Source organism: Camellia sinensis, chromosome 4, assembly GCF_055761805.1.
Source record: "Camellia sinensis isolate YWXY chromosome 4, ASM5576180v1, whole genome shotgun sequence".
In the NCBI taxonomy this organism is placed as follows: Eukaryota; Viridiplantae; Streptophyta; class Magnoliopsida; order Ericales; family Theaceae; genus Camellia; species Camellia sinensis.
In genome coordinates, this window is record NC_138964.1 from 10,703,848 (window position 1) to 10,731,642 (window position 27,795).

General features: G+C 32.1%; 1 protein-coding gene across 1 annotated transcript; it reads left to right on the plus strand.

Moving 5' to 3' along the window:
- The first annotated feature begins 4,229 nt into the window (after positions 1-4,229).
- On the plus strand, positions 4,230-25,373 carry LOC114322525 (uncharacterized). The gene is made up of 4 exons (XM_028269861.2): positions 4,230-4,507; positions 11,202-11,360; positions 23,559-23,921; positions 24,984-25,373. The coding sequence occupies exons 1-4, from the start codon at positions 4,435-4,437 to the stop codon at positions 25,172-25,174; spliced, it is 786 nt and encodes a 261-aa protein (XP_028125662.2). The 5' UTR covers positions 4,230-4,434; the 3' UTR covers positions 25,175-25,373.
- The last annotated feature ends 2,422 nt before the right edge of the window (positions 25,374-27,795 follow it).

A 27,795-nucleotide genomic window follows, 5' to 3' on the forward strand; every position in this document is an offset into this window, starting at 1 on the left:
ACTTGAGGATCAATCCTCCGCCTTTGCCTGTCAGGACTTTGTGAATGAGAGTGACGGGGGTTGTGAGTCCGCCTCCCCCTAGTATCTCTCCTGGAGTTATGTCGTTGGGGCTCTAAGTCCGCCATGGGAGGGATAGAAGGTAATCCTTCACGCCTTGCACCCTTATCTGGTGTTTGCCCGTCGATGGCGGATTGTAGTAATTCTTCATTGTGCGCCATTATTCCTAAAGAGGTAAAGCTTGATTAAGAGGTTTTGTCCTGTCTGTTTTTCCCACAGACGGCGCCAATTGTACGGGAAAGAAATAAACCTTCTCGTATAATCTTGTTGATCAAGTCTGCGCTCCTCCGTACGTCGTCGCTTTATCACCTGAAAACACCAACATGAGCTAGCCGGCGGGTGTGTGCCGGAAACCTCTTCGATGCCTAAGTCAGTAAGCTTGACAAATAGACAAAAGCTCTGTGTATTCAGAAAGCAAAGTTGTGTGTTACCTCCCCAAAGGTGATGTTTGTGAGCTTTTATAGGTTTTGCGTGGCACAATCCTAGTAGGACTTCTACTCCTCCATGCAGAGTCCTCCTAGAATTCGTACTCCTGAAAGATAATGCTTATCCTCCAACACCCCCCTCACTGTTTAAACCAAGTGAGATGGTTTTTACTATGGTAGGTTTCTAATAGGACCGAGGTAATCATGGCTATGCTGAGCCACAGAGTAGGCCGAACTATCCTTAGTTCGGTTCTTCCTTTCACTACACCTTATCTCGGTTCTCTCATGTACAAACCATGGTGTGATTAGACTGAGCTACCGAATAGTAAGGTTCTGACCGTTCTAACCACAATACGCCATGACCGGGCTAACTCTGAGACCGGTCTAACTTCAAAGCGTCTTTAGACCGGACTAACTTCAAGTCTCCTCCGGACCGGACTAGCTTTGGGGCTCTAGGACCAGACTAACTTCAAAACCTTTTTACTCAGCCCTTCGTATTGTGGCCCATGACGGCCCATTACCCAGCTCAGCCCAATTTTCATATAAATTATCCTCTCAATAAGCATAATGAATGATAATTAACAAAGGAGTATGATAGTGTAATATTTCAAAATTATTGTATAATTTTTAAATATAAAGGTTAAATATTAAATTACACTGATCTAACCTATCTACTATGTAAAAATTCGTGGTTCTCTCTTTTTTTCTTTACACTGACCATCTCTTTACCGTTTCTTACCCATTCTCCTCTATCTTCTCCTATTTTCTTCTCAATGATTTTCTTCATTTTCTTCTCTTTCTTCTTGCAAGACCCATTTTTTCTTTCTAAAAACTAGTCTTCACCATTTTTGTTTCTCTTAAACCAATGTTCATGACCTCATCTTTTTGCTTTTCTTTCTTTTATTATTATTATTATTATTTATCTTTTGTGGAGATATAATTTTGAGTTGTTTACGTGGCCTAGGTGTTAGCCAAGGTACACGTGAGTGATTCTGATTGACCGAGGTATGGTCAGACCATATCTGAATCCGAGATGTTTGAATGAGGGATTAGAGTCCTAAATGATGACATAAGTTTTGTTCGAATATGTTAGACTCATGAGAGAGTCAATCCTATTCCAAATTGGTGGAGTTCTTGATAAGTGTTATCCTTGAAAAGGATTGAGTCCTATGAACTAAGATTTCTAGGGAAATTGACCATTGTTGAATATACAAAGGAAGCACCCTGTGAATCTAAGGTACGCTTTATTTTACGCTTTACTTGAGAGTTGTTTGTTTACTTGAGCCGAGATATTTGTGAGATTGTTGACTAACTTGATTGTCGAAATATCCCCGATCTTGTTGTCTCTTTATGTGTAGGTGTTGGGCTTTTCTATTTCTGCATGTGCTCTACGACTTAGTTCTACGATCTCAACGAAGAGATTTGATTTGATTTGATTGTGAAGTCAAAATTCAATACTCAAATCTTCCATTCATTTTCTCCATGGTTGCCCCTGCAACCAACATCAATACTACATAACTTTTTGTTTTCTTTCTATTCTCTTCTTTCCCTTCTTTCATTTTCCTCTTCCTTTCTTCATCTTTATTACCACTATTCCCATCACCCAGACACTCAATCAGAACAATCATACACTTTTCATTTTTGTAGAATAATATTGTAAAAAGGAATATGTATTTAAATGGAGAGTGACTGAAATAACTGATATAATCATTTTTTTTAGAGGGCATGTAAGTGGAGTTTTTTTTATTTTTTTTAATATTCTAAAAAAAAATAATTTAGAGAATTGATTCACTTTTTAAACTTTTTAAAAAACTAACTTACTTTTTGAAATCGCATTTTGCAAATGTGATTTTGAAATTAAAATTTCATTTTTAAAATGCAATTTCACCTTGAAATCGCATGTTAAAAATGCAATATATTTTAGTGAAGTCCATGTCATCATAATTGCATTTTTAACATGTAATTTTAAGGTGAAATTGCATGTTGAAAATATAATTTCAATTTAAAATTACATTTTCAAAATACGATTTTAAAACGTAAGTTATTTTTCTAAATAGTTTAAAAAGTATGTCAATTCTCTAAATTATTATTATTTTTAAATATTTAAAAAAAAAACTCCATGTAAGTGGGGAGAAAAAGAGAACAGTTTTTGTAGAAATAAAAAAGAGAGAACCACATGGGTGTATGAAAAAAAAAAAAAAAAAAACAAGAGAAAAAGGATATATATATATATATATATATATAAAATGGTAGGACAAGCCCACGTGATTGAGTTGAAAAACAAATTGTTTTGTTTGAATAGAAAACTAGTGTAGACCAGAGAGAGAGAGAATGTTAAATGGGTCTGACTATAAAGATTGTGAAGGATGATGGGTTTTATTAAACAATTGTGATGGTGTGTTTGATTAAAAAATTTTGGGTTTGGGAGACTCTGTAAATTTGAGAGATGGGCAAATTTGAGAAAAGGAGAGGAAAGATCTTGAATGTGGGCTGCTGGTTGAGCATGTTGGAATGTGTCTTATATTATTTGGAGTTATTTTATCTGTATTGATTATAAAGTTTTAATTTTTCTTTCCTTAATACTGGAGTTTTAAGAAGAAGTGTGAGTTGTACTTTTTAATTTGGCATCAGAACTTGGTTGGGCCTGTGATTGGTGTGTCGTTTGTCTGGCTACTGTATGTTGTGATCTCTCTCCTTAATATCTGGATTTTAAGGAGAAGTGTGAGTTGTGCTTTTCAATTTGGTATCAGAGCTTGTTTGGGCCTGTGATTGGTGTGTCGTTTGTCCGGCTACTGTATATTGGGGTCTAGGACGATGTATTGGAATGTGTCTCATATCAGTTGAAGTTGCCCCATCTATACTGGTTATAAGGCTCTACTTTCATTCTCTTTAATACTTGGGTTTTAAAGAAAAGTGTGGGCTGGACTTTTCAATTGAGCAATGATGAAGGACGACGGCAATGGGCCGGAATTGCCGGCGTGATGGCTGGGGGGAAAAGGCCGAAAAGAAGTCGGCGTGATGGCTGGAGCTTATGGATTTGTGGGCAACAATGAAAGATGGTGACGATGGCCGGAGCTATAGCTGGTGTGATGGTCGGAGCTATAGCTGTAATAAGGTGGTGATGAAAGGGTTTGATAGAGGGATGGGTTTATAGGCAGCAGAAATGGCGAAGATGCTGGAGTTGGGAGATGTAGTAGAGTGAAGGCGATGATGCCGAAGAAAGTCTGGTGACTATGGTGAGACAGTAGATAGGACTGAGGTCCGGCAAGCGGTCAAAGCAAAGTCGCTGCCTGTCGGTAAGGTGAAGAATGCCAATAACTTAACCTATAATACCTGAGAGAGAGAGAGAGAGAGGGAGAGAAATCTGTATTATAAGAGATGACCTATATATGAGACTTATGTGGCGTGCCAATCAATAAATCATGAGAATAAGAAAACCTAACAAATATGGAAAATAATATACTCTAGATATGCTTTAACAGTTTGATCTAAATTAGACTTTGGTCTTTATCGTTTCAATTTGGTCCCTACATTTTAAGTATGGTTTCAATTTAGAGTTAATTCTGACTATATGTACAACTTAAAAAATTGATAAGCATTATATAACTGTTAATTATATATAATTTCAATTTGGTTGAAATGACCAAATTGAAACTACTTTTAAAGTGTAAGGATCAAATTATTTAATTTAAAACCTTAGAAACTAAAATAAAATTTAACTCAAACCATAGGAGTGAAAAGCATAATTTACTCAAAATTTATCAAATCGTTTGGAATTGGGTTTCTTCTTTGCTCTCTCTCTATATATGGACGTCAAACTCTTCCATAATTCCCAGACAGAAGTGAGTTTTTTGGGTGCTGTACATATATAGATTTAGCTAGTGAATTGAGTTCTGAAGAAGTTTAGTTGTGTACAAGGATCTCAAACAAAAGTACATCCACTCAAGTGCTCATGGCTTCATCTGATAGTGAAAAAGAAGAAGCAGAAGCTGCAGCCGCAGTAGCAGAAGAAGAAGAAGCCAGAGGTAAGGTTACATGTTGTATAAAGGATTGTGATCCTTTTCATTACATAATTATAACTGATAAATTTCATTATATCATCTAATGGTAAGTATAATTATTATTTTTAATTTAAAATAATTATAAATTTATATTCCTATTTTATAAACATTAGATATATAATCTCTTCATTATATATATATAGAATGGGAAGAATCAAAGTTCAATCATCCATTTCCATATCATTTTCTCTTCATTTGTATCTAAAAATTTAAATTGAAACACATGCCAATATTTTTAGTCATACGGTACATGGTGAGATTTGAACCTAGGATTTATTTGTCTACTTTGATACCATATTGAATTATTAATTAACAATTCATCATCTAAAAAATTTATAGGGCATTTACACACAAATCCTAATTTATCAACTTATACTCCATTTAAGTCTTAACTAAGATTTTTTTAACTAAGATTTTTTGAACCTTCAAGTCCTATTAAATTTTTAATAGTTGGAATTACCTTTCAAATAATAATTCATCATCATTTATGATTATCTATAAAGGAACATGATGATTTGATATTTATTTTGATTTTCAAAATTTTAAAATATCAACTTTCAAATTGAAAAAACTAAAAAAAAAAAAATTATGCACAAAAAAAAAATTATATATATTTTTTTGAAAAAATTGAATTATTTTTTGTGTAAAACTAAAAATTTTGTATCTATGAAGGAACATGATGATGGAACATTAACGTGTAAAACTAAAAATTTTGTATCTATAAAGGAGTATGATGATGGAACATTAATGTGTAAAATTAAAAGTTTTGTATCTATAAAGGAGTATGATGATGGAACATTAATGTGTAAAACTAAAATTTTTGTATCTATAAAGGAGTATGATGATGGAACATTGATGTATAAAACTGAAAAAAAAAACTTTAAAAATGAAAAAATTGATAATATTCTCAGTTTTAAAACTGAAAAAAATTAATAGTATTCTCGGTTTTATTGGATAATTGAATCAAATCAATAAGTAAAAAGGCAAAAAAGTTTAATCTAATGCTCTTTTTTTTTTATTTATCAATTAGTGAAATAATTATCTGAAATATTACTATGTAAAATTAATAATGTTTTTAGTTTTAAAAATTGAGAAAAATTGATAATATTTTTAGTTTTACTAAATAAGACTTATGGGTTCAAGAAATCTTAAATAGAACCTGAGTTATCATAATATTTGTAAATATGACTTTTAAATAATTAATTCCAAATTAAATTATTAATAAAAAGAATAACTTTATTATAAATCACAATCCACGTTCAACTACCTAATAAAAATGAGTCATCATGTCCTACCTACCTCTAAGATGTTCAACTATGTCATCGATTTAGAATAGGACGAAAATATTGTCACAAAGTGATTCACGAATACCTAATAATTTACTCATAGATTGTCACAAAATTTACGATTCAATTGTTGTATGTTTGTTTGGTAGGGTCTACTTATTTATTTTATTTAAATAAAAATTTTGATATGAAATAAAAGACACAAGTGACTTATTTTATTTTAAGATTTAACTTTTTTTCATATTCATATCTTAATAAGAAAGAATTTAAGCGGTGGAGCTCATCATAAGTCCTATTTTAATAATCTGAATCGTTTATTTTTTAAGATTTGTTAAGTAAAGTATATATGCAAAAAATCAAGATAATTAGACAGTGATAGATATATGTTTAAATTAAATTTATATTACAAAAAAATGGATGGTTATTTTTGAAATTATATTTGTCATTCATTTTTTAAAAACTAAAATGATTGAAACATATAGTTACCGATATCTAATCATCTTATTTTTTTACATGAATATACTACTCAATGAGTTAAAAAAAGTGAATAGTTCGAATTACCGAAATCAGTTCTAAAATGAGTTTACCAAGTTTAAATGCTCTTTCAAATTATTATCTTTACTTGAGAGAAGCCAAAGCCTTTATTTTATTTCACTATGTCACTTGTTTCCCGCTATGCCATAGGTCCTGAATTTTGTCCCTTGAATTAAATTGACAAAATATAAAAAATTTAAGGGTAAATTACATTTACACCTCCTGAGATTTAGGTTTAATACATATCACCTCTTAATATTTGAAAAATTACATTAACACCCTGTCATTGTAATTATTTAGACGGAATGAAAATATTGAACTCATGCACTCTCTCTTTTTTTTTTTTTTTTTTGCTTTGCTTTCTCTTTTTTTTCTTTTTTCTTTTTTTTTCCCCTGTCCTTTGCTTTACTTTTCTTAAAAATATAATTTCTTTTGTTTTCCTACTAGGAGTTGTTGCCTTTTATATAAGTAGAGGGTTTGTGAAATGAGACTATTAACCACAAAGGTGGGAATGTAATTTTCAAAACGTCAGGGAATGTGAAGTAATTGGACCAAACCTCAGGGGTTGTTAGTGTAATTGACCAAAAAATTAAAGATAAAATTGATACAATTAGAGCAATTCCAATGGTGACATTTTTAGTTATAGCTTCATAGAAAATGGAAACTAGATAGACACAACACCGTATTATGAGTTTGTGAGACATTTTTTGAATCTATTCTGATGATTTGAACTGTTTAAATTGTAGAGGCCGTTAAGTAAATCATCCATGAAAAAAATCAAGTCAATTAGACATCTGTAGCATGTAACAAGATCGCTTTTATGTTTAAAAATAAATAAATTGTTAGAATAATTTTGATAATTATTTTAAAAACAATTGTGGCCTTTGTATGTCCGATTAATTTCATTTTTTACATAAATGATATACTTGAAGAACCCTATAATATAAATGATTCAAATCATCAAAATAAAATCGATTCAAATCTCAACCAAGACGTTGCAATGAGGTGCTGTATCAGCACCCTCCTTTGTCCCATAGAAAACACTCTCCAATGATTTTCCAAATCTTAGAGCTAAAATTTGGCTAGCCAAATTTGCCACATCAGCTAAGGGTAGTCTCAACCACTAGGACTCTAACCAAACCAAGCCAAGCCTGAAGTCCTATCAACTAAGGTTGGCTATATGAATCATTCTTCTCCACGCGGCCCTATCAAAGGCCATTTCATTAGTCAAATTAAGTAGATTCATATTTCTATTTACAACGCTAGCCAACGTTAATCTAGGCCTGCCCCATCCCCTAACACTTTCATCTACCGTTACAGCATCGCATCTCTTCACTACTACATCTGTTGGTCTCCGTTGAATATGATCAAACCATCTCAATCGATTTTGTCTCAACTTATCTTCTATCGGTGCTACTCCTACCCATTCTCGAATACACTCATTCCTAATTCTGTCTTGTCTAGTCTTACCACACATCCACCTTAGTATCCTTATCTCAGTCACACTCATCTTATCTACATGTTGTTTCTTGGTTGTCCAACACTCCGTCCCATGCAACATTGTTGATCTAATAGCTGTTCTATAGAACTTACCTCTTAGTCTAGTGGATATTCGTTTATCACACAATACTCCAGACGCACTTCTCCACTTACACCATCCTGTCTTAATTCTATGGGCCACATCCGCATCAATCTCCTCCGCTGTTGTGATAATCAATCCTAAATAATGAAAATGTTCACTCTTAGGCAGTTCTTGGTTCTCAATCATCACTTTTCATCTGCTTTCATTGTTACTGTTACTAAATTTACACTTCATGTACTTTGTCTTAATTCTATTTATCCGGAATCCTTTAGATTCAAGAGTTTTTCTCTAAATCTCTAACTTTGTATTAACTCCTTCTCTAGTCTCATCCACTAGCACGATATCGTTTGCAAAAAGCATACACCATGGCACGTCATTCTGAATATTTCTCGTCAACTCATCCATAACTAAAGCAAAAACATAAGGACTTAAGGTAGATACTTGGTGTAACCCTACAGTGACAAGAAATTCATTTGTCTCTCCAGCAGGCGATCTAATAGTGGTCAACACCCCTTCATACGTGAACCTAATTATATCAATGTAACCTTTTGTCACTCATTTCTTCTCTAACACCCACCATATTATATTCCGGAGCACTCTATCATATGCTTTCTCAAGGTCGATAAAAACCATAAGAATGTCTCTTTTCTTTTCTCTGTACTTTTCTATTACTCTCCTCAAAAGATAGAACGCTTCTATTGTTGATATGCCAAGCATAAATCCAAATTGATTCTCTAACACCTCTGTTATATCTTGCAATCGGTGTTCCATCACCATCTCCAACACTTTCATTATATGACACATTAGCTTGATTCTTCTATGTTGTTGCAATTCTGGACATCACCTTTATTCTTATAAATTGACACTAATACACTTTTCCTCCACTCATCTGGCATGTTTCTAGTCAACAAAATTTTGCTAAATAATCTAGTCAACCAAGTAACTCATTTTTTACCCAAACACTTCCAAGCTTCAATAGGGATATTATCGGGTCCTAAAGCCTTATTTGATTTAATCTTCTTAAGTGCAATCTCTACTTCAAATTTCCTAATCCTGTGATAGAACCTATAGTCTTGGTTTATCATATTAGTAGCTATTTCTTCCCCTATTGTCGTACCTCCATGTTCCTCATTTAATAGTTTCTCAAAATAATTCTTCCATCTTTTCTTAATCTCTTCATCCTTCACCAATACCTTAGAATCCTCACTCTTGATGCACTTAACTTGATTAAAATCTTTTATTTTTCTCTTCCGTATCTTAGTAAGTTTGTATACCCTCTTCTCTCCATCCTTACTATCTAGTTTAGTGTATAGGTCATTATAAGCTTTCAACTTAGCCTCTCTCACTACTTTCTTGACCTCCTTATTAGCCAATCTATAGCTCTTAAGGTTTTCCTCAGTTTTATCCATCTGCCACTTTTTAAAGCACTCTTTTTTGCCTTAACTACCGCTTGAACCTCTTCCCTCCACCACCAAGTTTCCTTAGAGTTGGGTTCCATTCCTTTCGACTCTCCAAGCATTTCCCTTGAGATTTTCCTCATACAACTGGCCATCGAGCCATCGAGTTTCACATAGTGTTAGCATCATCTAACCACTAGGACTCTGTTTGGTTTATTTTTCAAATTACAATTTAACAGTCTAAAACCTAAATACCTATTTGGTTATGGATTTTTAAAACTCTTCTCAAAATATTCATTTGATTCTTTTTTTTTGTCAAAATTCATAACCAAATAAGTTTTAAATTTTTAAAAATCTTTTCAAAAACTTATCTTTCAAAATTAATTTCAAAACTCTTTTGTATTTGATATTATATTGAAAATTTTTATGAAGATATTTTTGATTTATCTTCGATGAAATTTTGTAATGCAAACTACGGTCATCATAGAAAAAAATTGAACAACATGATTTGTTATTTTGAATAAATTAAAAATTAATTTTTTGTTTAGTAGGCAAAATCAATTAAATTTAAATTCGATAGACTGGTGTGGAATTTTAAGTTAGTTTTTAAGTATTGGCTAAATAATTTGTTATGTTTTAGATATATATGAAAGATCCAAAAATATACGTAAACAGTAAATAAAATGTGAATAAACGAATAACAAATGTAATAAATATGAAATGTTTTAAATGTATGTACATTGAGTGGATATAAATCAAAAAACAGTTTTAAAATTTTAAAAACGTTTTTACAAACTAACATATATATATATGAAACTCAGTCTTATAGATTATATTAGATGTATTTAGGTGTACATTCAGATTATGTATGTAAAAAAAGTAAATAAAATTGATTATAATAATGTAAAAAAAATTGATTACAAGATAAAAAAAAAAAAAAAAAAAACACGAGACCAAAAAAAATTCTTTTGAAAAATTAGTTTTGAAAACTATTAACAAAACAAATTTTTAATTTATAAATTTCTAGAAATTATTTTCAAAATATACAACTCAAAAATTAGTTTCATAACTCATAACTAAATAGGTTTTAAATTTTAGATTTTTTTTTTTCAAAACTTATCTTTCAAATACAATTCAAAACTAAATTAAACGAACCTTTTTTTTTTTTTTTTTTTCCTTCAGAAAACAGATCCATTTGCCAAAACTTGATACGGAAGTTGATTATATGTCAAAATGACTGGAAATCATTGTACTGGTATAGCTTAGAAAATAACTTTTTTGACATTTGTAACAAATTACGAAATCATATATAATCTTTCATACCTCAACTGAAAGAAACTAATGTACATCCATGGATGCTTGCCAGATAAGAAGTTGAAAAAGAATGACGGGAGAATAGTGTTCTAAATGAGTCAAGTCTAGTCGAATATTAGTATATTTAAACTTATTTATTAAGATTTTTACAAATTCGAACTTAAGTTTGAACTTAATAAAAATTTAACGAACTGAGTTTGAATCTGTTCATGAATCTTAACAAGTCAATAAATTTATAAATTTATACTTACGTATGAGACTAAAGTTACAATTAAAATTTTGATTATACAATCATATATACAATATATATAAACATACTTAAAAAAGTTAATATTTTACCAAAATAATAATATCTACCATCATTATTATATAAATATATTATCTGCAGTAAACTATTATTACATTTATATTTTTTTAAATAGATAAATAACACGTGGTGCTTTGAAAAGTTAGTAAGAAGTTGATTTTTTGACTTTTTTAAGTCTCACGAACAAGTTCTTATCAAATCAAATTCAAGTCTCACGAACAATTCTGTTGATTTGCAGCCCGGGAGAAACAGTATTGGAAGTATGCACCGCTATACAAAGCTGCTCTAATAGGAGACTGGGAAGAAGCCGAAAGAATCATTGATGGAGATGGAGATGCACTCACAGCCGAGATCACCCAATACAAGGAGATCGCACTACACGTGGCAGTTGCAACAGGTGTCGTAAAATTATATGCAAGATTTATCATAAAAAAAAAAATTAATAGATAACTCCTGCAATGCACGAATTAATTTTTTTAAATATTAATTTTAATTTAAAAATATTTATTTTAGTAATCTTAGTCCTATCATTATATAAAAGTATTATTTACATATTTAAATATAATAAAGGATGAAGTATTAATAAATCTTAAAATGTGATCTTATGAATTATTTAGTTTTTTTTAATTTTTTTTTCTTATGAATCTAAAGGTCCCATTAAAGTAGAAATTACACAAAAATGATAGTCTCTTACACGTTTGGGTTTAATTTTTGAAAAATAAAAGTGAGTTTCTCTAAATGCGAAATTACACATTTGGGCAATTCGCACTATAAAGGTTTTGAATTTTCTCTCATTCTGAAACAAATCCCAGATTACGAATAAGAACGTAACACTCTAATAACATAACGCATAAAAAACTCCTTAGCACACTTTTCTCAAACATAACTTCGAATTTTTCCCAAACATAACAGCGTAACACTCCGAACTTTTTTCAAACGTAACACTTCAATATAACATACTTCAATGTAACACAAAAAAAAAATTTCTTAGTGTACTTTTCCCAAATGTAACACTTCAATCAATATAATCTCAAATCTAACACTAAAATGTAACATGAATAAAAATACTAAAAAACAACCTAATGTACTTTTTCTAAATGTAACACTTATAATTTGAAATTATACATTTATCCAAAGCTTACTAAAGATTTTTTGTACTCCTTTTGAAATGGTTTGAAGAATCTCACGTCCTTTTGGAATGGTTTGAAAAATCTCGCATATTTTTTTTTTTTTGTGTTATATTAGAATATTACGTTTGAAAAAAGTACATTAAGAAATTATTGTGTATGTTACATTGGAGACTTCTACTAAGTAAGGTTGGTGTTTTTTTTTTTTTTTTTTTCTTTTTTTTTTTTTTTTTTTTTTTTGTATTGGAGTATTATGTTTAGAAAAAGTATAATAAGAATTTTTTTTGAAGTGTTACATTAGAGTGTTACGTTTGAGTGTTATACATTGAAATTATATATTTGCTTAAAACTTATTAAAGAATTTTTGTACTCCTTTTGAAATATTTGAAGAGTCCCACATCCTTTTGGGATGTTTAAAAAATTCCATTTTTCATGTTATTCCAAATAAAAAAGATTTCCATATAAAAATTCATCCTAAATTTGATTCTTATAGATTGTATATCATACATTTCTAGCACAAAAGAAGGAAAAAAAGAAAAAAGAAGAAGAAGAAAACATAATAAAAATAAGAATATAATTGTAAATTCAGTTTAAAAATAATATATTAAATCTACCTTTCTAAAATGAATGAGGCTAATTGGTTTATAAAAAAAATTCTTGAGACTAATTCATTTTTTATTGTGTTATAAAAGTGTAAAAATCATATTATAACTCCTCGAAATAAATAACAATAGATCCATCACATGACAATGCTACAATTGATCAACAACCTCATAACTTCTGTTCATTATATCTTTGACCATTACAAAAGATGACATATGCAATATATATTCACCAATCCTAGATTCTGAATGTATAGCATATGACATGGTTACAAGTAAAAAGAGGAATAAATTCAATTAATGAAATGCCTTAATGACTATAACTTAATAAGATGATACTTGGTTACAACAAAATGAATTTAAACTCAATATAAATAAAGCCCCGGGTTTAAACAAAAATAATTATATCAAGAAACCAAAAATGAAGTCTTAAGCTCAAAGTCATCCCAAGCTACGTCCTTGGTGGAGGCATATCATTAACACTTGAAAGTTGTTTTCCACATAGGATGACCCACAACCCAATAGAGATATTCTAACACAGTATGTAGCGATCCCGATTTTGACCCGGTCAACTTACAGGGGTCGAGCTGCCCGGTCAGCTCGCCGAAAGCAAAAATGCAAAATGCATTCGAAATTGCTTATGGGAAAGTGTATTTCACGCTCGAGTAGACCATGTTATATCAGTTCGTAATGGGAGATTTCAGATCACTTTTTCAGTTCTCTCTCTCTCTCTCTCTCTCTAAAACTCTCCAAAATTTTCAGATCTAGAGCTTCTCTCTCTAGAAGTCATTTTCTCTCTTTGATTCCTCCAAATCCGTTGGGAGTTAGATCGAAGTTCTTCATCAAAGTTGTGTAACTTCTCGAGGGCTTCATTGTGTGCAGTGGAGTTTGAGTTTTGACACCATAAATTTTGGGGTTTCATCTCATTTCTTCTTCAAAACTTGAGGTAGAGATTTTCTTATAGTTATATATATATATATGTTTTTGCAAGATCTATAAGATTTTTGAAATCATCTTTCGATAGTTTTGAAAATTGATTGTTGATTCAAGAAGTTGAGCGATTTTGAAAGTGGGTTTGTCTCTTATTCTTTTAAAATGACCTTATGGGTTTTGATCTTCGTTGATTGAAGAAAAGATGATTTTGAAAAGTTTTCTTTCAAAAGATTTGAGTTGTATAGTTTTGGTGAGAAAACCTAGAATTTGGAGATTTTTTTTAGAGACTGAAAATCCATGAATGATATTGTTATATTTATTTTGTGTGTCAAAATAAATAGATGTTTGAAAATTTTCTTATTTATATTTATATAAATGATGAATTTAAGGGAATATGAGAATTATTGTTCATTTTGGAAATTATTATTCAAAACGTTGAAATAGTCTTGAAATGACTAATTGTTGAGGATACTTGAGAAGAGGGAATTGTGTTATTCCTTGGATGATGAATTGGAATAACAGTATTTATATTCAATGCAAATTTTTGGCCCCTAGACCTTGAACTCTGAAGCCTCTCCTCTTCGGCTTGTATGGAAATTTCTACGTGTGTCGCCGTCTCCACAAGACGGTCATATTCCCGAATCATATTTCCGACAAGCTTGAACATAGTTTTTGTTTTCAATTTCTTTTCAAATTCAATGCAACGACGCTCTTCCGTTGCCACCAACTCTGGTGCAAATCTGGACAAACTAGAGAAGACCGCCTCAAACTCGGCCACGGGCATGTCGAGTTGTTTGAGGTCTTTAAACTCTTGCCTCAATCTCTCCCTAGCAGTGGGAGGTATGTACATATCTTGGAAAGCAATCGCAAAGGCTTCCCATGTCGGCTCCACTCTACCCTTGGCATATTTCCACCATTGACCCGCGTCTCCCTTAAGGTAGTAACTCGCTAGAGTCACTCTTAGTTCACTATCTTCGATGTGAAGCGTCTCAAATGTCTTCACAGTTTGTTCGAGCCACTCATTCACTTTCTTGGGCTCAGGGCCACCATGGAACTCATCCGGTTTGGCTCGCAAGAACTCTCTAGTAAGGAAACTCGCCCTTGACTTCGCGGTGTTCTCTTGGGCTTGATTCTCCACCCTTAACAAGCTCATAGACTCTCTTAAAGCCCTTGCCATTTCTCGAGCTAGGGTCCCCATTGTGGTTTGATCCGCTTGCCCCACCTGCTCGGCCACATTAGCTTGGCCTGCTTGCTCAACCATATTAGCTTGGCTGAGCCCTTCTTCTTGCACCAAAACCCTATGGACCGGTACCTCATGCACACCTCGGCGAGCCCTACCACGCCTCCCGCCTCTACCACCACAGACTTGACCCATTTCTGACATCCTCATAAAGGACACAAGAGAAATAATTTAGCACATTAACTCATATGTGCTCGTAACTTGACTCATACATTCAACTATAACAATTCCATATATTTCTCTACCATATACATAATTCAATTTCACTCCACATAAGCACTTAGTCATGTAAACACATACGAACTATTCTTTTACGATAAAATCCGTCCCACGAAAAACCAAGAATTCTTAGTAGAACGAGTATTGATCAAGTACCCTTCTAATGAGACTTCAAGGAATTTAACAGGCGCAAACAATATCCCAAAAGTCCCATCTCATACCCATTTAGTCACATAAGCATGTTATCACATAGTCACAAAATGCATAACACTTCCTAAGCATACTAAATGAACCCATTGTGGTTAAACAACCACTTCCCACGAGCTCCAACTATTCAAACCCGGTAGCTCTGATACCAAGTTGTAATGCCCCAAGTTTTTAGCCCAAATAATAATATAACAATCATGGCTCTTTCAAGAAAAACTGAATATAAATCTCCAAACTTACATTACATGATACAATAGTTCTTCATGCGACAATACATTAATCCAACAACAAGTAAGTAAACAAATAAATACCCCTAAGGGGTTTACAAGTTTCCAAGACTTGAGCCTGGTTACACAAAATGGTTATTCAAACCCACACACATACAGCCCTTGGCTTACACAGAGTCACAGCAAAATAAGAGTCTCGTACTCTCAACACACATTTCTTCGTCTCTAGTTAGGCAGCATCACCATATCTTTTCCTGCACAAAAATCTCGTAGGGTGAGCATAAAGCCCAGTAGGAAATCCTTAACAAAGTATATACATTTTATACAAGTCTTAAGAGATGAAATGCACATGTCATGCTATGCCATTTTGAAAGAAAATCACATCTTCATCTTTGAAAACCATCATGCTCAATGATGTCATGCAATTTCAATTCTTCAAAACTTAATAATTTATTTCAAGAGCGGTAAATACGACTTTGATAATCCTTAGGTTGGTGTCTGCAAATAGACTACACAAGTACTACCAATTTGTCATTTTTACCAGCATTGACTAGAAGGCTTGATACCTATAATCTGTCATTTTTACCAGTATTAACTAGAAGGCTCGATACCTATTCAATTTCATTTACACCACCTGTCAAGACTTACCACCGTATTTACCCCAAAACCAATTCATGGAAACTTACTTTTTAACATTCTTTTCTCAATGCAAGTTTTCAAATCAACTTTCAAAGTTTAATGTAATCAAATGAATTGATATGCCAATAACACAAGATGAATATAAATACTTTTATTCCAATTCATTATCCAAGGAATAACACAATTCCCTCTTCTCAAGTATCCTCAACAATTAGTCATTTCAAGACTATTTCAACGTTTTGAATAATAATTTTCAAAATGAACAATAATTCTCATATTCCCTGAAATTCATCATTTATATAAATATAAATAAGAAATTTTCCAAACATCCATTTATTTTGACACACAAAATAAATATAACAATATCATTCATGGATTTTCAGTCTCTTTAAAAAAAATTCCCAAATTCTAGGTTTTCTCACTAAAACTATACAACTCAAATCTTTTGAAAGAAAACTTTCCAAAATCATATTTTCTTCAATCAACGAAGATCAAAACCCATAAGATCATTTTAAAAGAACAAGTGACAAACCCACTTTCAAAATCGCTTAACTTCTTGAATTAATAATCAATTTTCAAAACTATCGAAGGATGATTTCGAAAATCATCTAGATCTTGCAAAAATATATATATATATATATATAACTCTAAGAAAATCCCTACCTCAAGTTTTAAAGAAGAAATGAGATGAAACCCTCAAAATCAACAGTGTTGAAACTCGATTTTCATCGCACATAACGAAACCCTCGAGAAGTTAACCAACTTTGATGAAGAATCTACGACAGAACTCTAATGGATATTGAGAAATCAAGGTTTTGATCCAATTTGGCGTAGGCAAATGTAGAGAGAAGGGAGAGGAAATGTTTTTAGAGAGAGAGAAATACAAAAGTGATTTGAAATATCAAATTCACGATCTGATATAACATGGTCCACTCGAGCATGGAAAGCCCCACTCGAGCGTCGAATACACCTTCTCAGTACTTTTGCAGACAGGTCAAACTTCTAGAACCAAACATTCTTCGCTCGAGCGCATAAACGGCTGCTCGAGCGGACAAGCAACTTTGAATGCATTTTATATTTTTGCTTCGGGGGCGTTGCCCCTCGACCCCGCCAGGGCGCTGCCCTCGGACCTGCCAAGGGGCACTGCCCCCTGGACCCCCGTGAGCTGACCGAGCAGCTCGATCCCCGACCGGCCCAGTCGAAGTGGCAAAACATGAAAGAAGGATTGAAACCGGGATCGCTACACAATGTATGAGAAATTAGTTTCAATTCAATCTAATCCTCATGTAATATCTACAACAATCAAGACTATCCTCCACCGATAGCCTAAAATAGTTATTTCTATGCAAAAGATAATTTCCAATTAAAAGATACAATTCCATCAATTACAAAGGGAATGATATTACATATCCAACTCCACCATCATCATCAACATAAATATTGTTCCAATTTTACAATACCCAACATCATTCCCCATTTCCCTTCACAATTCCAAATATTCAAAATCTAGGGTAAATCCCCTTTATTTTACAAAATCAATTTCAAGAAGAAATATCCACCTTTATAACATATCTCACTCATAAATACATCCCCATAACTATTTTCAAGAATCCATTTGGAAAGCCCCTATTTTGATTTCAAATCCAAAATCTTGATTTTTCACAAAATGTCCCAAATCATTACCCTTTTCAAAGAACAAATAACTAAGCTAAAAATCATATAAAATAGTCAAAAAAATCCTTATCTCAAAGTAGAAGACAAACAGGAAACAAAGGTAGAACTCGACGGAGTCAAAAACACAAAATGCTCCAATTAAAATGAAGTCCTCGATGTACTCAACATTTTTCTCCAAAGGACTAGGGTGAGGAAACCCATGGATTGAGAATATTTGCAGCTAGAGTTCAAGAATTAGAGAGAGTGTGTGTAGATCTAGGGTTTTGAAGTGTTTATAGACATAGAAGTAAAAAAGTGACTAAAAATGGTTTTCTCTCCGATTGATATACGCACAGAGCGTTTGAGCGCAAGAATGGTCGCTCAAGCGAAAGACACAAAAAGGAGGCACCGCTCGAGCGACCAAAACCACCACTCGAGCTCACAACGACCCCCTCCCAGTAGTTCAGACCTGCAAAAGTTTGCTTGAGCGCAAGAAAGAACGCTTGAGCGAAGATTTTAAACTCTTAGTGGTTTTGCAGACTGCAAAATGTCGCTCGAGCGCAAGAAGTGTCGCTCGAGCGCATATATCACACTCTTAGTAGTTTTACAGACTGTACAAAATCGTTCGAGCGCAGGAATGGTCGCTTGAACAAACAAGCAAAATTTGGGTAACGACACTTTGAAAAACTAACTTCCTAACTTGTTTCAAATACAACCAAAACTCCCAATAGCCAAACTCAATAAACAACAAGATGGAAATGAGCTAAATAATAGTGAAATACATGGGTTCTTGGATCCAAAAGAAATAAATGGGTCGGGTTTAAACCAGAACCGTTATAATATCCTCTTTAAGGAATTTCGTCCCCGAAATTTAGAATCAAGAACATAAATTGAAATAAAGCCAATCATATAGCATCCAGGCTTGTAACAAGGACACACCGAGTTGTTTAACATCAACTATTACCATTCAATTCTCCAGAACATGTACAATATTTATATATATATATATTGCAACATACATAGAGGTTTCAACACAAGTCTCAAATATCAACAAATAGGTCCGAATACTTCTCACAGACTTTTGCATCATGTTCCCAAGTTGCTTCCTTAACCCCGTGATGTTGCCACATCACCTTAACCAATGGAATAGTCTTGCCCCACAGGACTTGGTCCCAAGAGTCTAAAACTCATATTGGTCTCTCCTCATACGAGGCATCCTCTTCTATCCCTAATTCGGTCCAATATAACACGTGTGAAGGATCTGGCTCGTACTTCCAGAGCATACAAATATGAAACACATCATGAACCTGGAAAAGTTGAGGCGACAAGACCAAATGATAAGCCACTTCCTTGATTTACTCTAGAATCTCAAAAGGTTCAATAAATCTAGGAGACAACTTCCCGCTCTTTCCAAACCTTATTAAACCCCGTCTCGGTGATATCTTCAGGAATATGTGATCTCTTATCTCAAAAGACAAAGGTCTCCTCTTATAGTCGACATAGCTCTTTTGACGACTCTAAGTTGAAGCCAACCTCTTACGGATAAGTGCAACATTTTCAGTTGTTTCTTGGACTAAGCGCATCACCCACCTTGGCCCAACACACTAGGGATCTACACGGTCAGCCATACAGGGCCTCAAACGGCGCCATACCAATACTCGCCTGAAAGCTGTTATTATAGGTAAGCTCTACTAAAGGTAAATGCCTTTCCCAAGACCCCTTAAAATAAAAAACACATTCTCGAAGCATATCCTCTAAGATCTGAATGGTTCGCTAGGACTGTCCATTAGTCTGAGGATGATAGACGATACTAAATGTCAATCTAGTGCTCGAGGCATTTTGTAGGCTTTGCCACAATCGAGTCATGAAACAAGAATCTCTATTCGAAACGATAGTCACAAGAACCCCATGAAGTCGAACTACGTCCCTCACATAAAGGTCGGCAAGATAATCTACCGAGTCACTCATGCGCATAGGTACAAAATGTGCTGACTTAGTTAACTGGTCGACTATCACCCATATGGCATCATTACCCTGTTGAGTCTTCGAAAGACCCACAACAAAGTCCATCGTGACATGCTCCCACTTCCATTCGGCTATAGGTAAGGGTTACAACAAACCCGTTGGTCGTTGATGTTTAGTCTTCACTTGTTGGCAAGTAAGATACCTCGAAACAAACAAGGCTACGTCTCTCTTCATCCCCCTCCACCAAAACTGGCGACTAAGGTCGTGGTACATCTTCGTGCCTCTCGAGTGTACTGCAAGGTGTAAATGGTGGAACTTTTGGAGTACCTCCTCTCTACAATATTTTGGCATGAAAAGATGGTTTAGATACCTCACACTCGAGTCAGAATACACATTCAAGCCCTTTTCTATTGCCCACTGGATATCTGTAACGCCCCAACTTCCAGGCCGTTAATAAATTAAATCAACCTTAAATTTAAAATTTTAACTAATTAATAACCTAAAAAATATAAATAAGTACACTAAAAGAAAATATTAATAACAGTTACAGACAAAATTCTTCAAGTCATTAAATACAGATCAGTTCCTTGTTGCAACAAGATTATCCAAAATACAATAAATACAAAATCTACTCTCTAAGGCAGCCATGGTTCCTCAAAGCTTTTAGGGATTCCGTTCTTGGTGTAAAACTCGCCTTCACCTAGCATAAAACGTCATGAACTTGGAATGCCCAGTAAACATGCACACCCCAACCTTTTTCCCATTCCAGATATACAAGTAACATAACGGCACAATCATAACATACAGTGAAAGCAATAATTAAGAAGAGCTTATAATTAAACTTCGGTTCTCAAGAATAACAGTCAATTAAGTTAGTTCTAGAAAACTCCCCGCGAGATGCTGTTTCTACCCAACCACTAACACTGGCCACGGACAGTTCTGACTCCCCCTTGGTTAATACAATACCAATGCGTTGCTTACCGCATAACCACCAATGCATCGTTTACCGCACAATTACCAATGATGCCCACGCACCTAAGTTACATACCCAAGTGGTGACATCACGATCTGTTCCAAGGGAACGGGCTTCCAGGGATACTCTCCCTGTGTGAGACCCTCACTGCCACCCTTATGCCTCTTATTTCCGTTAAGCAGCCAGAATATCTCCCGTGCCATGTTAAAGTTCGAAAACACACTTAAGCAAGACTTCTCCAAAATGAAATACATTCCACTATATCATACTCTTGAATCCATCGTTCATTATCTCATAAAACTTACTACAATGATCACAACCTATTACCATCCCATTTGATTTCCCTTTTATTAAGTGCATTATGTTCTCAATCATAGCAAAGCATGGTCAATGTAATTACGATTCCAATCTAAACAACAAATAATTTATTCATGGTAAAACAAATTCACAATTTATCATAGATTATATATCAAGACTAAAACATTCAAGAAACATAGAATATAAGAGTTGCAAACGTTGTAAGAGCATATAAATACAAATTTCCAAATTTTCAGATTTGAACCAGTTTGAAAATAATTATGAAAAAAATACTTTCATTGGCCCTAAGTACCTGACCTCATGTGAGTTTGTAGATGAATAAGTCTAGTTTAAAACTCAATTTACGAAAGTAGGAAATGTATTTTAGATTTTAAGATAGTTCAAAATTACCAAAATTTATCCAGATTCATTGACCGTTACGCAAATCAGTTTTTCTCTCAAACCCCTCACTCTCATGAGTTCAAAAAAATTTTAGTTGAAATATAACACCAAGATTAAGATTTTGACATAAAAGTGGACTCATGATTATTTTTTTGAAATTTTCTAAAAATAGAGAAAGTTGACTTCTTTTTCTTTTTTTTTTTTGGTTCTGTGAGTAACAAATTTAGCAGTCTTATTGGTGCCAACCTTGTTGAGATCAATTTTGTTCGCTATGATGCTTCTTTGCACTTATCCTCCTTTTTTTTTGATGTAATATTTTTCTGTCTTATCAATAAAGTTCTTTTCTTTGCTGATCAAAAAAAAAAAAAAAAAAAAACCCTTACAACTTCCACACACATGTTTCTCTATTAAGTTTATTTCAGTCAAATTCAATCATTCTCTCATCTACCTATCTTTCCTCAGAATAACTAATCTTCTCCATTATTACATTTTGCAAGTTTGATGATCTGCGAAAATTATTACAAGGTTATTGTAATATTATTTCTTACTTTATATGTATTTTTTTAGTATTTGTTACCTGGTGTGTATACATTTCTTTTTTCCAATATTTTTTTTACTTTATCTACACATCTTTTCATCTTTTCCATTGTTGTGCTCTTGATATTATTTATTACTTTATATGCATTTTTCTAGTATTTATTACTTTTGTGTGTATATATTTCTTTTTCCTAATATTTTTCAACGCATCTACTCATCTTTTCATCTTCTCTATTATTACATTCAATCATTCTCTCATCTACCCATCTTTTCTCAGAATAGCTGATCTTCTCTATTGTTACATTTTGCAAGTTTGATGATTTGAGAAAATCATTATAAGGTCAGTGTAATATTATTTCTTACTTTGTATGCATTTTTTCAGTGTTTGTTATTTTGTGTGTATATATTTCTTCTTCTTTTTTTTTCAATATTTTTCAGTTCATCTGCACATCTTTTCATCTTTTTCATTTTTATGCTCCTAATATTATCTCTTAAATTTAATGTTTTCATCTTTATTATGGGCAATTAAAACATGTTAAATTGATTTTGTATTTTGAAATATATATTTTGTTTGGTTTCGAGTTTTGAAACATAATTTTTTTGCTTTTCGTATTTTGTTATTTTTAGTGAATCATTTAATCTTTTAGTTAGTTTTTTAATTTTTTTTAGACGTACCTAACTTAGATGCACCTAAAAAGTAATTATTTGTAGACAATTCTTAAAAAAATAATAAATAACAACTTGTTGAATTTTTGTATTTAGTGATTTTTTTTTTTTAAAAAAAATTTACCAATATTTTACTTTTTAGGTACATTTGAGTTAAATACATCTAAAAAGTAACAAAAATTGATGAAAATATTAAAAGAAAAATAACTAAATACAAAAATGTATTTGAATTTCAAAACTCAATAACTATATTACAACATGGTTATCAGAATTCCGATCCGAATTGCAGGGTCTTAAAGTTGGGCCAACGATCCAGATCACTCTAATCTAGTTGGGTTAAACGATTCGGATTACATTAGGATTTTAAGTTTAGTAGGATCCTAAATAACTACGACCTTAGTAATAAAATTGTGTAGCCCGATTTTACTAGAAACCGATCCTACCACACAAAAAAAAAAAAAAAAGAAAAAAAAAAGAAGAGTATTTGTTTCTTATATATGTATGTATATGTATATATCTATAGTAACAAATTTGCGTTTAAACTCTTTCTCATAATATATCATCTAATTTATGTTAATATAAAAGATGCATCATATTAAATTTATCATTTTTTTTAATAAATCATTTTTTTATCAGTAAAAGTAAACTTTATTGAATCAGAATCAAGAATAAATCCTTTACATTTTATATCAATAAAGATTGGCAAATGAAGTGCTATAAGCATCACAGTGAAACCTACTCATTCCAACTAGGTTGGTACAAGAAAGGTCATAATTTCTCATTTTATTTTGTATTGAAAGTAGAATCTTATAACTCTAGATTCGATTTTACAATCCGATCAGTAAGTTCTTCCAAACAATCCTATCTAACATCCCCGATTTTAATAAGCCTAATTACAACAACGACAGGTAAGTCAATCGAGTTCGTGAAGAATTTGGTGGATTTGATGCCAGTGGAAGCGCTGGAACTAAACGACAGTGCAGGTTACACTGCCCTCAACACTGCAGCCCGGTTCGGCAACACAGATGCTGCTAAAATTTTAGTAGCCAAACACACTGATTTGTTATACATTCGCAACAAAGATGATTGGTTACCTCTCCACAGGGCTGCTCAAAGTGCTCATAAGGACACCCTTTCATATTTATTAATGGTCACTAACCCTGGTTGTAAGACCAAAAAACCAATTGAGAATGATTTGGAGCACATGCCCCCCTTTGAAGATGATTCTGGTGTTGAGCTTCTTGTTCTTGTCATAGCTTCTGGATTCTATGGTGAGTTTTGCCACCACCTTTTGTATATCATATCATATCATATTCATTGATACGTATTGGTCTTTTAGACCTTTCTCTATTAGCTGCATGGTTCTAAATCACTGTATTGGTTAACATAACGGTATCTATTGTGGATATGGGTATCGGTAGTATAAGCCGGTATATCGGAAATCAGTGCGCGGCCGTGAAATTTCTTAACCAATTTTCAGCACTTTCTTTCCCGTCACGGTGAGTATCGATCCGTCGCGACTTGTGTAATAGTTATACCTCGTTGCGTAACGGGAACCGGCTGTGATGCCGACAATTTTCATTCACACTGGTATACCGGTGGGTATCCGTAATGGGCTTTGATTTTCCGATACGTATCGGCTAGTACCCTATGTTCCTATCAATTTTTTAGAACTGTGATTAGCTGATACTATGTCATACAGAGTAATATTTTTTATTGTATTATCCATACCAATATATATCCAGGTATGGTTATTAAAAACTATATATTACCCTCTTTTTGAAAAGATCTGAATAAAAGTATTTTTTAAGTAAATAAACTTGTTTGGAATTACTTCTTCATATAAAAAATAAAATAGATAGAAACACATTTGTTAGCAAATTTGTAGAAAAATTAATTTTACACTCAATACCTTCACCATCTTCCTACAACTTCTCCACAATAATATTAAGTGTTGTTTAGTTCACTAAAATGAAATAGAACACAATATCATTCTCTAGTTTGATTGACGAAAAAAACTAGTGCATAAGAGTAATATGGCAACTTCTTATCAAAATGCAAGTTTGACAATATATATATATTTAGCAGTTACAAATCACTTAACTAAGGAAAAATACTAAAAACAATTTCCAAATCCGGCCTATAAGTCGAGATTAATTATTGATTCAAAAGCAATACATCAACTTGTTGAGTTGGCAATATGAGATTATTGAATAATCATTCAAAGAAAATCTCATAAAAAATATAAATTATATAACATTTTTCAAATCTAAAGCTATTAATATATATCGCTTTTTTATATAACATTTTCTTTTTTATTTTTAATTATACAGATATAGCTTTGGATTTGGTTAGGCAATATCCCCAGGTAGCTAAATCAAGATTTCAGCATCGGTGTGCTCTGGGAGAAATGTCTAAAAAGGTGTCTGCATTCAGAAGTGGTAGTTATTTCAATCATTGGCAAAGCATAATATATTATTGTAAGTGTTTAGAAACCCCACTAATCCTACAAAACAAGATTTAACTATTCAAAAATTATCTAAAATTATTATTTTGTAATTCAATTTCACACTTCACAAATTCAATCCTAACCCCCCATTCTTTCTGCTATTCCATGCCTTATCTTATTTGTTTTTTTATTTTACAGAAATATTATAAAATAATATATAGTATAAAATTGGCTTTAATTAAATCAGTTAGCCATAAGTTTAAGACCAAAAAAATGTTGTCAATGAAGTTCTACTTATTTAGGAAATTTCAACTTTTAGCCTTTCACAGTTGTTTTTTTTTTAATTTTTTTATTTTTACCTCTCACTAGTGGATGACAAAAAATAATAATGATACTAATAAAAAAATTGGCTATCAAAAATATTTGATTCATTAAAATAAAATAGAATGGAATGATCATTATACCAAAATATTTGTTCTTATGTCTAGTTCACTAAAAAAATAACCCCTTAAACTATTAAGAAATATCAGTTTTGACTCTCTAAACTATTAATAGATCATAATAGTTATACTCAATTTCCATCAAGTCCTATTGAAAATAAGTCATAGTAATATTATCGATAAAAATAATTTTTTATGATGATTTTTTTCATATTTCGTTAAAAATTGACAATTGGTGACTTTTTTTTGTCATGATTTTTATAAATTGTCGCTAAAACTTATTATTAGTGATGTTTTTTTATGACGATTTTTTCAAACAGTTACTGAAAGTTGAAAATTAGTGATATTTTTGTATAACGATTTTTTTAAACTGTTGCTAAAACTTATAATTAGTGATAATTTTTGTCATAATTTTTAAATTGTCGCTGAAAATTAATAATTAGTTATGTTTTTAATAGTGTTTGATGAAAAATGTCATTAATTATTATAGGACTTATTGGACAATTAGTCCACCTATTAGGATCTACACGTAAGTCCCCATAAACTAGAAAAGTGTACAAATGAACCCCTTAAAACTATTGAGAATCACTTTGCCTTTCTAAACTATAAAAGCATACCAATTGAACCACGTAATAGAATAGGTCAAAGTGAAACATGTCAATAGCTTAGAGCTATTTGTATGCTTTTATAATTTAGGGGGCAAAACAATACTTTTGAATAGTTTAGAGGATTCATTTGTATACTTTTGTAGTTCAGGAAAGTAATACTTTTTAATAGTTTAGAAGATCTCCATGTATATAACTCAAAACATAATGGCAAAATGAATTATAAATGGAATTATCATTTACTATTTCAAAAATTAGTCATTTATACAAGAGGCTAAGGAATGACTATTTCATTATACTTCAACTCATTCCAATAAATTAAATAGTGCATGCGTGGGTTGGGGCATGTTATGCCTATGCTATGAAACACTGAAGTGGCTATCTTTAAGAACAGTAATGTTTCGGTATGCAATGTATATTGTATGCAACTCTATTATAAAATTATGTAAATTTTCGCGAAATTGAATAAGTGATTTTGTAAAAGTGCGTAAGTTGAACACAAATTCACATAAATTTGTAAGAGCAATGTTACAGCAAAACACTTTTCATCCACAATGATATGACAAGAGAGTTGAGCCCTATATCATTAATGTATAGCAAATTAAGAGTTGACACATATGATACCACATCATTGTGGATACAATTGTGGGTGTTCGTTGTAAGTCTTAAACATTTTTCAATTTGTAATTTCATAGCTTTTATAAATAGACTTAATTGAATTTATGTTTAACTTATGTATTTTTGTGAGATAATTTATATAAGTTTGTAAAAACTTACGTAATTTTGTGAAAGAGTTGTATACGTTGTGCATTGCACACCAAATAATATTTCGTCATGGATTATAACTCAAATTTATTTTTGGGTAAATTACTCCTTTAAAGTATAAAAAAATTAAAATGACTGAAACTAATACAAATAGTGTGAAATCACACTGATAAATAAGAAAATTTGTACATCTTATTGTAAAATATATGAGTCTCCCAATTTTTTATCCATATAATTAACAAATTATTGATAAAAATGAAATTAATTAAAATCTTGAAAAAATCCCAGTATAATTATAGTTAAACTATAAATTTTGTTGTATTTTGCCCAAATTTCTGAGGCTAGTTTTTTTCTTAAAGATGCTCCGGTGAAGGTGGAGGAATCTGCCGAATACAGTGAAAGAGGTGACATTGAGAATCCAAGTAACAAGTGCGGAGTGACTGCGCACAAGTACAATTGGACTCGTTTTTTGGAAAGAATGTTCTCATTTTCTGGTTTGTCATATGAACTCTTTGTTAATCCATATCTTATTTATGAATGCAATTTGTTAAGTCATAGTTGTTTTTTTTTTTTTTTTTTTATAATCATTTTATTATTTCATCAAAATTTTCAATTTTTACGGCTCTTTTTTTTTTTTTTTTCCTTGATAAGGTTTACAGTCTTTTAAGTCTATCTGGCTCGACATATAGACATTTTTTTGTTTTTATCAGTAAAAAAAATCTTTATTGATGAAGAAATCATACATTACATATGAGATTATATCAATAAGGATAAAAAAGAAAAAAGGATCTGAAAGAAAACTAAGCATAGTGTTGGTGAGAAACCAACACTAGCTCACAAGACCACTAACACTTAATGCCACTACCCATAAACTAGCTAACAAAAG

Coding starts and splice junctions, on each gene's coding strand:
- LOC114322525 (XM_028269861.2), top strand. CDS start 4,435: ATGGCTTCATCTGATAGTGAAAAAGAAGAAGCAGAAGCTGCAGCCGCA. Junction 11,361..23,558: donor ACACGTGGCAGTTGCAACAG/GTGTCGTAAAAT, acceptor CAACAACGACAG/GTAAGTCAATCGAGTTCGTG. Junction 23,922..24,983: donor CATAGCTTCTGGATTCTATG/GTGAGTTTTGCC, acceptor TTAATTATACAG/ATATAGCTTTGGATTTGGTT.